This window comes from Hyperoodon ampullatus, assembly GCF_949752795.1.
Source record: "Hyperoodon ampullatus genome assembly, chromosome: 15".
Lineage (NCBI taxonomy): Eukaryota > Metazoa > Chordata > Mammalia > Artiodactyla > Ziphiidae > Hyperoodon > Hyperoodon ampullatus.
Genome location: NC_136928.1, coordinates 73,449,739 through 73,464,620, shown reverse-complemented (window position 1 = coordinate 73,464,620; position 14,882 = coordinate 73,449,739). Strand labels below are relative to the sequence as shown.

At 52.7% G+C, this 14,882-nt stretch overlaps 1 protein-coding gene across 1 annotated transcript in view; it reads right to left on the bottom strand.

Annotated features, from left to right (window-relative positions):
* Positions 1–14,882, bottom strand: part of HS1BP3 (HCLS1 binding protein 3) — a gene marked incomplete at both ends in the record, with an annotated part of 34,003 nt that extends 19,121 nt beyond the window's left edge. The window contains 3 exons of the mRNA XM_079720795.1: positions 919–1,126; positions 9,611–9,776; positions 14,851–14,882. Of these exons, the coding sequence (XP_079576921.1) occupies positions 919–1,126; positions 9,611–9,776; positions 14,851–14,882 (406 nt within the window). The remainder of the gene's footprint in view (positions 1–918; positions 1,127–9,610; positions 9,777–14,850) is intronic.

Below are 14,882 nucleotides of genomic sequence, written 5' to 3'. Positions count from 1 at the left end.
TTCACCCGTTCCGCTTTTATTTCCCCACCTTGTTTTTTTTCAAAATTGGTTTATTTCCTGTTAATTTTCTTTTGAAAAATTCCCATCTGTCTTGGGAAACTAGGAGATTCACGGTACTCGGGAAAAGAGTTAAATGGGGTGAGTGCCCCGCACCCCCGGATGGGAGCCCTCCCCACGCTCCCCCTGCCCCGGGGTGTTGGTGCAGGACGGGGACGCGCCTGGAGCCTTCTGAGTCCAGTAGGTGTGAGTGGGGGTGAGACGTTAGCCATCGCTTCTACAGCGCCTCCTGTGTGGCGAGCTCTGCTCCGGGCACTCTGCGTGTGTTAGCACACGTGACTCTCACAAGCGCCTGTTAGCCGGGCTACTCCCATCCGACAGACAGGACTAGCGGGAAGACAGGAGGCCGTGGGACCTGGACTGCGAGGGCTTGAGCTTCCCATCGCTGGGTGGGAGGGCTGCCTGGAGCCACGCCCAGAACCTCTCGGTGAGGGGTACCAGCTGAGTGAGGTGTCCCCAGGGGCCAGGGCACCAGCCTGGCTGTGGGAGCACAGCCTTCTCCGGACTTTGCAGGCCGCCAGGCCTGGCTGGTGGGAGGCGGAGGCGTGTGTACGGGTGGGGGGAGCTCTGGAGGGGGCTGGCCAGGAGGGGAGTGGGTAGGGTCAGAGTACGGAGGAGGGCCCTGGGTGAGCCCCATCCAGCACCCAGGTGGTCGGTCAGTCCTCCAGGGCTGGGTCCCAGGCCTCTCCCACCCACCACCCTGGCCCAAGCACGGCGGTAAGGCCCATGGGCCTCAACAGCCTGGCTGAAGCTTCCGGGCTGCAGGGGGTACTGTGGAGCCCCCTCCCGCTAAGCCAGGGCAGGGAGGTCTAGTTCTGGGCCAGCGGAGACCTCAGGAATTTGGGACAGAGCCTCCCGTACCCAAGAATTCTAGCAGCTCAGGGCTGCCTGCCAACTCAGCATCCTTCGAGACGCAGCGCAGGATCTCATCGAACATGGCTCTCCTCTCCCGGATGTCACACTCCCCAACAAACAGCACCTTCCTGGGGAGCGGGGGAAGGCTGGCCGCTGGATAGCGACTGCTGAGTTTCTGGTAGAACTCCTCGATATCACTGTACTTTCTGGAGACCTGGAATGAGAGGACCATGTGGTTTCCTGAGTGAAGAGGGAAAGGAGAGAAGGTGGCTCCTCCGGCCCCAACAGAGGTCCCAAGGGCGCCGGGCTCTTGGGAGAGTCCTCCCCTAGGACCAGCCCCAGGAAGCTGTGTCTCCCTCCGGACCCTCCGCCCAGCTCCCTGCCTCAGGCTCCACTTCCTAAGCCTCCTGGTCAACGCTGGGTGCTAATCCTGAAAGTCCTAGTGGCCCAAAGGAAAGATGCAATCGTGGCGGGTTCCAGGCACCATCACAGGTCTGGGTAGAGACACTTGATACAGAGACCTGGCCTGCAGGTGACCGTGACTTATACCTCCATTCTGGGCCTTCAGTGCATTAGCAGGGTGACCTCATGGTCTGGCCCCTATTAGGTCATCTTCCTGCGACAACGGGTCAACATCTTGCAGGGTCATTATCCCGCAAACTAGCAGCTGCCTCTGACAAGGCCACACCTTACAGTGCTCAGGTGGTGGAGAACCAGACACTGCAAAGCTGGTTTCTGGCCCTGGTGCCAGCCAGGAGCCCACTGCACACCAGGACCTTGGGGAAGCTGGCCAGGGGGTCCGCTGGAAGGTGGTCCTCAGCCGTCAGAGTCATCCTGGGGTACCTGGCTTCCTGCAGAGCTGAGGGCTGACTGCTACGGCCTCTCGATCTTTCCCCAGAACTCCCGCTGCAGCTTAGGGCTCATCCACTCACTATCAAGCTCCTGCTGTGTGCTTACTCTGTACGGGCACTCAGTGTGGTCTCTGCCCCCGAGGCTCCAGGGCTCCAGTTAAGGGAGCAGCGGTAGCACAGCGGGCCGATGCCATCACTGTGGTCTGTATAAGCCAACACAGGCGCTCAGAGAAGAGTCACTCACGCCACGCCACGCCCCACCTACAGCCCAGCGTCCTCCCTCGTCTTAGACTCCTCTGTGTTCTCCCCGCATGTTTGGCCAGTCTCCCTAACTCTTCCGTGGAAGCATCGATTAGGAAGACAGATATTCCCACTTCTCCCAAGCCAGGGCCATGCACACAGCACACCACTGAAGCACTGGTGTAGCTGATGGGCTGTGAGGCGTCTGGATGCGTTCAGACAAGGCACACCTGGAAGTCCCATCGCACAGCTCTGCGGGAGCGTGCAGCCCTGGCTAACCTGCATCATCCTCAGAGCCCCCCAGCCCGTGAGGGTTCCAGATGCTGGCAGGTGGCTGGGGCACTGGGGGACTTCAGGAACGCCCCCTGGGGAGTTATCTGGGACAGGGGACTGTGGCCTGCAGTTGTCAACACAGAGCCTGGCTCGGGAGCTTTCCTGAGAACAGCTCTCAAGGAAAGGTAAGAGTGTCCTGAGAACCTGAGACTCCACCAGGTGGGGACGGAGCGCCCTCTGCTGGCCTGACTGCTCCATGCAGGCCTGGCCACCAGACCCACCAGGACCCCGCTTCTGGGAGCTGTGGGTCTCCAGGGCACCGGCAGCATAGGCAGCCGGGGAGCTTTAAGTCTTGGGTGCCACCCCACGCAGGGCCCACATTCACCAGTGTTCCAAAGCACGGGCTTCTCCTCCTTTTGAGGAGTAGAACGCAAAATGCTCATTCGTTTTTTAAAGCTAAATCGTGAAACTTCAAAGAAAGTTCAGGTGTGGGGTTACACCCCTAGACCTCACAGGGAGTCAACGCGTTCATTGCCCTCGCAGGTGGTTCAAAATGTTTGGGAAGAACCTCCACGCACAGGCACCTGTGCACACAGCTACCCACAGGGCAAGGCAAGGGGGTCACTGGTCAGGAGAAAGTGGCACTGGTGTGGCACATGGAGGTGTCAAAGAAGTCCCCACACACCCTCGCTCTTAAGGCCAGCCAGCACCTTATCAAGGGCCCCCGAGTGCTGCCTCTCTGTCTCGCCCACAGACTTGGGTCTCAGATATTTTCCTCTTTGCTCCTGTCCCTGAAAAACATGGGTGTGTTGAGCTCCATCTGGGTCAAGTCAGATTACCAGGAGCTGCAAATCACCCAGTAGAACAAAGCAGACCCAGAACCATCACCTGCCATTACAGTACACCTTGGCTCTCAATAAGAGTCTGTCCAAGAAGCAAACGAAAAACATCACACTCTTTTAGACACTTTCCAGGACATGTTGAATGCCTCTTAATGAAAGAACTGTGCCATAAACTTTTATCCCTTAGAAGCTGGTGTCTCCAAACTGGAAAAGGATATTTGTCATGCAATAAATATAAAGAATATATAAAGAATTCCTATACATAGTAAGAAAAAGACAGCCAATGGTTCAAAAGGAATTCCACAGAAGAAACAATGTTTCACAAACATTTGAAAAGGTATTCAACCACATTAGTAATCAAGGAAATGCAGGCTATCAATACAAGATTCACAAAATCAAAATGTCAGACAATACCAAGTATAAATGAGCATATGAAACAGGGGCATTACACTATCTGCTAGCTGGTAGTGATCTCTGGAAAACAGTTGGCCTTGTTTGATGAAGTTAAAAGTGTGCATAGCCATATGGATCTTTTGCCTAAAACATTATGTTTTTTCTTAATCTTACTAAAAATATCTTTTTTTTTCTTTCTGAATTCTCTCTTCCTTTAACTACAACATTGACTTATTCATTTCAATTTTAAATCCATCCTTCTTATTCTCTTCTGATAATGGGATTTGACTTTCTCTTTTTTAATGGGGATTTATTACCTCATCCAGCTGACCTTAAACATTTTAGTATCAAGAGCCCACTAAAAATTTATTGAGGACCCCAAAGAACTTTTGTTTATGTGAGCTGTAGTTATTGCTATTTCTCATATCAGAAATTATAACAGAAATTTAAAAAAAAAGAATCTTGTGTCTCTTCTGATAGGTCCCCAGGCCCGGGTAACTCGCTCTTTGCCTTTCTGTCTTGGCTGCCAGGAGACTCAGAACAAACCAGCCGGCTGCTCTGCTCTGACCCGCAGGACCCTTGCTCATTTTAACTTTCTCTCACAATCCTGTGGCCCGTCTCTCCTGGGCACATCTCCGGACCTTTTTACAAGACGCCAAAGGTAAATACCAAACGAGTGAGTTTGTGATCTTGCCCCTTCTTGAAATTCTCAAGCCCCTGAGCCCCCTCTCTTCCCTCGGCCTCGGCTTCCCCTCCCTGACTGTCCCGAGGTGCTAGCGTCCCCAGGCTTTCCTCCTCAGCCAGAACCTCCACGCCCACATCCACTCTCTGGGCAACTTCATCTGCTCCCAGCCTTTCAGCATCACCTGCAAGCTGACGCCGCCCAAAGCAGCCCCTTGGGCCTGACCCCGCCCCCAGCCTCATGTATCCGTCAGGCAAACACTTCACACTGGAAACGTCCTCCTGCCACCCGCCCCTCCGCCGGAGCCCTTTATCTCAGTGGGTAGGAACAATCAGCCAGCTAATTATGTGCATGGCACCTTGGAAATACTTCCAACTCTCTCCCTCCCTCCTGTACCACCCACCGCTGGCCTGCCCCCAGCCCGTTACTCTGCCAGCCTCCTCCCCTGGCTCCCTGTCCTCTGCCTTGTTCCTTCCAATCCAACTCCACTCTCCGCCAGACAGGCAGTGAGAGACAACAGGACCATGTCATTCCACTGCTTAAAGCTTCCGCCTGACTGCCAGACAGGTCGGGCTCCCTGCACGCCCTCTACGACCTGGATGCCGCCCGTCATCACCCTCCTCTTCTCCCACTTCATCCAGGACGACACTCAGCTGCTCCCAGCTCCCCACACGATACCCAGTTTCTAGCCTCTGTGCCTTTGCTCAGGCTGTGCCTTCTGCCTGGGGCACCCTTCTCCCCTTCCGCTCTTCTTAGCTCCGTCTGCTCGTTCAAGTTTTTTTTTTTCTATTGCAGTGACACTGAGTTATAACATTATACAAGTTGCATGTGTACAACGTTACATTTCTACTTCTGCACAGGCTATGGTGTGCTTACCTCCAAAGGTTTAGTTTCTATCCATCACCACACAGTTGATTCCCTCTACCCATTTCACCCTCTCCCCTCCCTTCCCCTCTGGTAACCGCCACTCTGTTCTCTGTACCTACGTGGTTTTGTTTGGTTTGTCCACATTGTATTTTTATTTTTTATATTCCACACATGAGTGAAATCATACGGTATTTGTCTTTCTCTGTCTGACTTAATAGGATACCCTCAAGGTCCATCTGTGTTGCTGCAAATGGTGAGATTTCATCTTTTTATGGCTGAGTAGTATTCCATTGCATATAAGGACCACAACTTCTTTATCCTTTCATCCACTGATGGCTGTTTCCATGTCTTGGCTATTGTAAACAGTGCTGCCATGAACATAGGACTGCATATATCTTTTCAAATTAGTGTTTTTGTATTCTTTGGATAAATACCCAGAAGTGAAATTGCTGGATGATCTGCCAGTTCTGTTTTTATTTATTTATTTTTTAGCCATGCCATGCGGCTTGTGGGATCTTAGTTCCCCAACCAGGGATTGAACCTGGGCCCTTGGCAGTGAAAGCGTGGAGTCCTAACCACTGGACCGCCAGGGAACTCCCTATTTTTAAGGACTCTCCATACTATTTTCCATAGTGGCTGCACCAATTTACATTCCCACTAACGGTGTAGGAGGGTTCCCTTTTCTCCACACCCTCATCAACATTTGTCATTTCTTACCTTTTTTTTTTTTTTTTTTTTTTTTTTTTTTTTTTTTTTTGTGGTATGCGGGCCTCTCACTGTTGTGGCCTCTCCCGTTGCGGAGCACAGGCTCCGGATGCGCAGGCTCAGCAGCCATGGCTCACGGGCCCAGCCGCTCCGCGGCATATGGGATCCTCCCAGACCGGGGCACGAACCCGTATCCCCTGCATCGGCAGGCGGACTCTCAACCACTGCGCCACCAGGGAGGCCCCATTTCTTACCTTTTTGATAATAGCCATTCTAACAGGAGTGAAGCGATAGCTAACTCTGGCATTTCCCTAATAATTAGTGATGTTGAGCATCTTTTCATGTGCCTATTGGCCATCTGTATGTCTTCTTTGTAAAAATGTCTATTCAGCTCCTCTGCCCATTTTTAACTTGGATTGTTTGGTTTTTTGTTGTTGAATTCTGTGAGTCCTTTACATATTTTGGATACTATTAAAATGCATAATATCAGATATATGAGTTTTATCTTCTCCCATTAGGAAGCTTGTGTTTTTGCTTTGTTGATGGCTCCCTTTGCTGTGAAGAAGCTTTTTAGTTTGCTGTAGTCCCATTTGATTATTTTTGCTTTTTGTTTTCCATGATTGAGGAGACATATACAGAAAGATATTGCTAAGACTGGTGTTAAAGCTAATCCTGCCTATGTTTTCTTCTGAGAGTTTATGGTTTGGGTCTTACATTCAAGTCTTTAATTAATTTTGAGTTGATTTTTATGTATGGTGTGAGATAGTGGTCTAGTTTCATTTCTTGCATGTGGCTGTTCAGTTTACCCAAAACCATTTATTGAAGAGACTCTCCTTTCTTCATTGTATGTTCTCTGCTCCTTTTGTCATAAATTAATTGTCCATTTGTATGGATTTATTTCTGGGCTCTCAATTCTGTTCCATTGATCTATGTATTTGTTTTTCTGTCAACACCATGGTGTTTTGATTACTACAGCTTTGTAATACAGTTTAAAATCAGGGAGTGTGATACCTCCAGCTTTGTTCTTTTTTCCCAAGAAAAAAGATTTCTTTGACTATTCAGGGTCTTTTGTGGTTCCATATAAATTTTAGATTTTTTGGTTCTATTTCTGTGAAAAATGTCCTTGGGATTTTGATAGAGATTGCACTGAATCTGTTGATTGCTTTAGGCAATATGGACATTTTAACAATGTTAATTTTTCCAATCCATGAGCATGGAATATCTTTCCATTTGTTTGTGTCTTCTTCAATTTCTTTCAATGATGTCTTATAGTTTTCAGTGTACTTGGTTAAATTTATTTATGGGCATTTGTTGTTGCTGTGGTGGCTGTAAATAGGATTGTTTTCTTAACTCTCTTTCTGCTCACTCATTGTCAGCACATAGAAGCACAACTGACTTTTTTTAAAAAATAAACTTATTTATCTATTTATTTTTGGCTGCGTTGGGTCTTCGTTGCTGCACACGGGCTTTCTGTAGTTGCGGCGAGCAGGGGCTACTCTCCGTTGCGGTGCATGGGCTTCTCACTGCGGTGGCTTCTCTTGTTGCAGAGTGTGGGCTCTAGGCGTGTGGGCTTCAGTAGTTGTGGCACGCTGGCTCAGTAGTTGTGGCTCACGGGCTCAGTAGTTGTGGCTCACGGGCTCAGTAGTTGTGGCTCACGGGCTTAGTTGCTCTGCAGCATGTGGGATCTTCCCAGACCAGGGCTTGAACCTGTGTCCCCTGCATTGGCAGGCGGATTCTTAACCACTGCGCCACCAGGGAAGTCCACAACAGATTTTTGTGTGTTGATTTTGTGCCCTGCAACTTTACTGTATTCATTTATCAGTTCTAATAGTTTTTGGTGGCATCTTTAGGGTTTTCTATATATAAAATCATGTCATTCACAAACAGTGAAAGCTTTACTTTTTTCTTTTCCAATTTGCATGGCTTTTATTTCTTTTTCTTCCCTAACTGCTGTGGCTAGGACTTCCAATACTATGTTGAATAAGAGTGGAAAGTGAGTGGAGCCTGGTGGGCTGGAGGGAGGAAGGGAAAACAAGGGGCAGAAAAAAAAAAAAAGAGTGGCGAGAGTGAGAATTCTTGTCTTCTTCTTGACCCTACAGGGATAGCTGTAGGTTTGTCAATATATGGCCTTTATTAATGCTGAGGTACATTCCTTCTATACTCATTTTATTGAAAGTTTTTATAAATGGGTGTTGAATCTATCTCTATCTCTCTCTCCTGCTTCTGGGATACCCATTATCCTAATGTTGCCCTTCCTAAAAGACTTTGATAATTCTCGTAGAATTTTTTCTCTCTTTTTTTTTTTTGGATCTTAATTTTCTCTCCTCTTCTAACTGTATCATTTCTAGATTTCTATCTTTGAACTGGCTAATTCTCTCTTCCATATGGTCTGCTCTATTACCAATCCTTTCTGATGCACTCTTCATCTTGCTTACTGAGTTCTTCAGATATAGAATTTGTTTGGTTCTTTTTTAGAGTTCCAGTCTGTTTGGTAAAGTATTTCTTCTGTTCATTAATTTCATCCCTGACGTTCACTGAACCGCCTTTCTGATTTTTCTTATAGCCTGTTGAGCTTCTTCTTGACAGTTATTTTGAATTCTCTATCAGATTGCACTGTTCTATGACTTTAAATCTGGTTTCTGGAGAATCACCATTTTATTTTTGTGATACAGTGTTACTGTGGTTCTTTATGGTGCTTGAGATGAGTTGTTCCTCTGCTGGTACATATGAAGCAGCAAACACCTTTCTTCTTTAGGTAAAGCTTTTTGTTTTTTTAAACTTGATTCCAACTATTCAACAGGTTAGAGGCTTTTGTTTTCTTTTCTTTTCTTTTCTTTTCCCTTAGGTGGCGCTACAGCACAAGTTTTTGGTTTCTCTTACCTGAGCTGCCTCTGGTTATATTAGAGGATTAGCAGTTTCCAGCCTCCACTGTCCTTGTCAGAGGTGTTGCCTGGTGCCCGCATTGTCACTGCTTGTGCCTCCATGGTTGCTGCTGTCACTGTTGTTGCTGCCTGGGTCAGCGGGGTGGTGGGCACTTCTGCTGTGTCCAGGATCTTGAGTCACAGGCTCTGCTTCCACTGGATGCGGTGGAGCTGGGGTCTCGGGCACCTCTGCCGTGTCTGGGGTTGTCAGGTTTAGGGATGCCGCCACTGTGGGTCGGGGAGAGGCGGCCAGACTTGTGGGCAGCTCTACAACTGGAGGGACGGTGTTGCAGGCCTCGCTGCCCAGTCCCCTGTGGCTGCAGGCGCGGCTGAGGCCCGGAGGCTGGTGTTGTGCGTGCCGCCTCCCTGATGCGGCTGGGTTCTCTGGGGCCGCGGGCTCGGCCTCCGGGGCTGGGGATCTGGGACTGCACACACCACCTCCACTGTTCCCTCAGTTCCGCCTCTGTTGTATGTTCCAGTCCGCCCACCTCTAGATGGACAGATGTGCGAGACCGTTTGGGATGTTTCACTGGCTGTAGACTGAAGGGGAGTGACAAGGGGAGGGTCTCATGTGCAGTGATGCTGACGTCTCCACCTGCTCTTCAAAACACAGCTCAGCCCTGACCTCTTCCAGAACACTTTCCCTAGGATGGGTTAGGTGCCCCTTCTCTACACTACCACAGTCCTCCCCTCCCCTTGGGCTCCTATCTCTTTACAGGTCTGTCTCCCCACAGACTGTAAGCATCTGGTTCACCGGTGTCCTTACCACCAAAACACTCTGGCACTGTCAGGCCGAGTGAGCGTTGGCTAGAGCACTGCTCGCACCCCGATGCTACTTGCACCCTGGCAGCGGGTGTGTCTGCCCAGCTGGACCCCCGGACCCTGGGCACCCTCGGGAGCATCCTGGCAGAGCCCCCAGCTCACCAAGAACTGGACGACATCCTCAGGCCTGTGTTTGGCCGACTTGAATGCAGCCAGCCGGGTTACCACCAGGATCTGGTACTCCACATGCCCTGACATCATCTTGCCCCGTACCTCCTGGTGCTGGGGCACGGTCAGGTCCAGGCCTGTGTGGACATTCTGAACTCGCCTGCCAAAGGGAAAGAAGGCAAAAGAAGCTCAGGTTCAAGTCAGCAGGCTTCTTGAGCGAAATGCAGGCCAGACCTCAGGTGGCCCAGCAGGCCTGGGTGCAAGGCTGCTCCACCGGCCGTTCTCTGTGGTCCCGGCTACCCACCCCGCCGCGGGCCAGGCCCTCATAAAGCCTGGCTTCCCAGGCCCCAAGCCTGGGCCCTGCCTTTGGGTCACTCAGGAACAATGGGCTGTCCCCAGCAGGAAAACAGGTGACAGCAGAGAAGGTGGAGCTCATGGAAAATCACAAACAGCTAGGTGTCTGACACAAACCCAGCACAAGAGCTCCTGCAGGGTTTGTGGGGATGGCATTCCAGGGGTTCTATTCAAACCAAGGGAAGTGCCTGGCTTTGGGCACACAATGCAGGAATGAAACCCCACCAGGAATCCGGAGAGAGCAACGCATCTCTTCCGCTAACCAGAGAGCAGCTACAGAACCTGCCCAGCTGGGGGAAGATGGAAAGGGCACTGGATACCAGGCCATCATTTGCCCTGGGGCCTCTGCAAGGCACTGATAAGGCCTGCTGTATGAGGCTTTGAGAGGATACTCAGCAAAACATTACAGCTCTTGGAGGATTTTTAAATGCTATACAAACGTAATGAATCACACGATGAGCAAAGAAGTTATGAAATGTTTCCTCCGAGGTGAGAAAAAAGGTTACATGTATTCCTCATTCTATGTAAGGGTATGATGGAGACCCACGCACACAAACATACATCACACAAGCACCTATGACAGGATATGCCCAGCATACAGTGATCAGGGTCGAGACCTACTATGTGCCGGGCGGGACTCTCAGAAGGTAGGAAAGGGGAGGGCCCGGGGGTGGGGCTACTGGCGCTGAGACTGTGTCTGGGGCAAGGCCCTGTCCCTCTCCGCAACTACCGCCCAATCCGTCAGATGACACCCTGCCCCCAGCACTCCGTCCACACAGACTCCTCCCCCTTCCACACCAAGCATGTGACACTGTCACCATGATGCCATTTGTCACCAACTGGGAGGACAGCCCACCACGTAGCCACAGACTACTAAGCATTCAAACCCCTACACACACAAACATTTTCCCAGGGTGTAAGGCATGCGAAAATGAGCATGAAGTACTTAGAAAGGCCCGGGCGAACCTGCCTTCAGGCAGGTGTTGAATGAACCCAACATATGGGCGGGACGGAAAAACACCAATCAGCCCTCTTTTCCTTTGGCCAGTAACCAAATGAGCGTCCCTGGCCCTGCACCAGGTACAGCCCCGCTGGCGCTGCGCATCGTGTTACCGTTAGGAGCGCAGGAGAGCGGAGGGGACTGACGTCGAGAGGCGGGCGTGAAGCGGCCGCGCCACCGCGGGCTCTGTTCTAAGCACCTGCCTGTCTAAGACACTCCCGCCTCCCTCAGCCCTACCGAGGGTCACTACCACTCAGACCCACTTAAAGTCAGAGAAACAGGGCTTCCCTGGTGGCGCAGTGGTTCAGAGTCCGCCTGCCGATGCAGGGGACACGGGTTCGTGCCCCGGTCCGGGAAGATCCCACGTGCCGCGGAGCGGCTGGGCCCGTGAGCCATGGCCGCTGAGCCTGCGCGTCCGGAGCCTGTGCTCTGCGACAGGAGAGGCCACAACAGTGAGAGGCCCACGTACCGCAAAAAAAATAAATAAATAAATAAAATGAAAAAAAATAAAGTCAGAGAAACAGACACAATAGGGGAGTCACCTGTGCTTGGGCCCAGCAGGTCAGAGGTGGAGTCAGGGTTCACTCCAGGCTGCCGCCCCCCTCCCCGCTGACTGGCGCCTCCTATCAGCCCAGCTTGCTCCTCCGGGACCGGTCTCCGTGACCCCTCCCCGTTTCCACTGTCCCCTCCCCCACCGTCCTGTCGCGCCGCCCCGCTGCTGGGATCACGCCCTTGGCCTCAGCTCCCTCAGCTCCCCTGCCCTCGTCCCTAAACCCTCCAGTTCTCCGCGTCCCTCACACCTGTGTCCAGCAGCTGCACGTCACTGGGATAAATGCACAGACGTGCTGACTGGTCCCACCTGAAATTCACGGCCACAACCTGCAAGCTCCAGCGTGGGGCCTGGCAACCCCACCTTGGTCTCGACCTGGGGTTCTCAAAGTGTGGCCCCTGCAGCATCAGCATCACCTGGGAACTTGTGAGAGCGGCAGATCCAGGGTGCTGAATCAACCTGCAGGTTAACAAGTCACCTGGGCCTAATCTCTCTCCCACTCGCCTAGGCCCCCAAGGAAACTTTTCCTGTAAAGGGCCAGAGGGTAATTGCAGGCCACAGGGTCTCCATTACAACTACTCAACTCAGCCATTGTAGAGCGAAAGCAGCTGAAGACAGTACATAAACTTTATTACAAAAGTAAGTGGTGGGCAGGATTTGGCGCATGGGTGTAGTTTGCCCACCTATGCCCCAGACCAAACTTCTCAAACTGTAAAGTGCATCCAGGTTGCCTGGAGATCTTGTCAATGTGCAGATTCTGATCCAGCAGGTCGGGGGCAGGGCCTGAGAATGTGCATTTCTAACAACTGTCATGTGATGCTGATACTGGTCCACGTGGTTAAACCCTAAGGTTAATTCTCCCTCTCCTCTTACTCCAGGGGCACCTGACAGTCCCTCTCTGCTCCTTGAAGCTCTGTCTTCATTGCTCCCGGGACCCCCATTCTCCCTCCGTTCTCTGCCCTCCCTGGCCACTCCTGCTCAGCTTCCCTGGATGGTCCTCCGTTCCTCTTTCTGCTCTGGACTCTCCCCTCAAGGTCACACTCCTTCTCCCAGCTGCCTGCCCGACATCTCCACCTGGCTGTCAACAAGCTTTTTTTTTTTTTTTTTTTTTTTTTTGCGGTACGCGGGCCTCTCACTGTTGTGGCCTCTCCCGTTGCGGAGCACAGGCTCCGGACGCGCAGGCTCAGCGGCCATGGCTCACGGGCCCAGCCGCTCCGCGGCATGTGGGATCTTCCCGGACCGGGGCACGAACCCGCGTCCCCTGCATCGGCAGGCGGACTCTCAACTACTGCGCCACCAGGGAAGCCCAACAAGCTTCTTCCTGAACGTGTCCAGACAAATGGCGATTCTCACCTTCCTAAACCTGCTCCATCCATAGTCACCCGACTCGGTCCATTGCAACCTCCCTCTTTCAGGAACTCAGGGCAGGTCTTGCAGTCTTGACGCCTCTTTCCTGTTCTCGCGGCCCACGTCTAATCATCAGCAAACCCTGAAAGCTGTACCGTCAAAATACAGCCAGAACCCAAACATTTCGCACCCCCTCTGCCACCATCAGCTCTCACGTGACTCACTGCCAGAACGGTCTCCTTTGTGAAATCCAAGCCAGGTCCCACCTCGCCCAGAGCCTCACCTCAGCCTGGGAGGCCTGTCCCGAGTGTCCTCTGCCTCCAAGCCCCCAGCTCTGCACCACATCACCTAATGCTCTCCGCGGCTCACGGCACTAGAGCCACCCTGGCCTCCTCGCTGGTGCCCCAGCACCTCTCTGCCCCAGGACATTGGCTCCTGCTGCCCCCTCTGCCTGGTACACTCTTTCTCAAGATTTCTCTTGCGTTTGTCAGGAGTCTGCCCAACTGCCACTCTCTGTCAGAAAGACACTCCTGGGTCACACCCTATAAAAAACAGCATTCACTCCTCCTAGCATCCTATTTCCCTACCACTTTATTTTCTTTCATACCAGTTATCATCCCTGACACACCATATATTTACGTATTGTCCGTCGGCCCCACGAAAGCTCACGAGAGGGACTTTGTGCTGTTCACTACTGTATCCTAGAACCACTCTCCTGGCCTTCACCGCCAGCACCCGCATCTGTTAAGAAGCCCTGCCCAGGTGTGGCAGTGAGGGAAGCCACCCACGCCCTTCCCAGGCTCCCAGCACCAAGGTCACACCCCCACTGGTCTGCTGCTGGCCCTGCTCACACCTGCCAACCTCAAAGCTCCTTTTTGCAGAAAAGGACACTGAGGCTCAGGGAGAGGAGGTGATTCATGCGGCCCTGGGGAAACCTGCCAGCGAGGACACGACCAGCAACCATGCAGAGACCGAACAGCTTCTGATATCAGGGTTCACTTAAAGAATCACGCATACTTTTCTAGACCTGAAGCCACAGGGATGTTCAGATTACTGCTGGAAAAATAACATTCATTTATGTAAGAGACTGATGTCTTAGCCCAAGATTCTGGGTAGGGGGAACAAGGGTGGAGTGTATGACAATACTTGCAGTGAGTCACGTGACAGATGTTAGAAAGGGGGAAAGAGTCAAACCATGACCATCCCAGCCTTTCCAGGATCCGTCTTGCACTGGGTCCCCCAGGCCTGGGTCAGGGTGGGGTGGCTCACCCTGCATCCTCTGCCTCCAGGCACCCTCCGCAGGCCTTGGCGGTAACTGCACTTTTCCTGAGCTACCTGGTTGAGCAGTGCCCCCTCTTCTCTCCCTTCACCCTCCACTCCTCCTGCAGGAGGGGGGCCTCATGCACCCCCTCCCAGAAGCCGGGGTTACCTCCTGCCCTGTGTTCCCATGGCAACCTGAACCCACCACCCCCCATTCAGCATCTGTCCCCCGAGGGTCTGCGTTCATCCCCGTTTCCCCTGCATGGCCGAGCCTTGCCTGATTCACCCCGTCCCCAGTGCCGTGCCCGGGGCCTGGCGCACGGTGAGCGCGGACAGGATGCATAACTAGATCTTTGAAAAGAAAGGAAGACAGGTGGACAGGAAAGGGGGGAGGAGAGCCCTCTCTTTGCCTGCTGGCCGGGACCAGCCAGTCCGGGCCTTCCACTGAGTTTTGGGTGAGTTCGTTACCCTCCAGGGACCTCAGTTTCCCCATCTGTAAAACGGGGGGGGGCGGGGGGAGGGGACTCGCCGCCGCCCGCCTCTCCCGCTGGGCGGTGGAGGGGCCGAGCCCAGGTCAACGGTCGGCGCGCTGCGGACGCCGGGTGGCGGGCGGGACCGGCCGCCTCCGCCGGCTCCTCCGCCCCGGGCGCATCGGGCCGCGGCTCCCGGTCACCCGACTCCACGTTGCCCGAGACGCAGCGCCGGGCGCGGGGTCTGGCTCACCTGGAGGTGACGAGCACCACCGGGGACTGCAT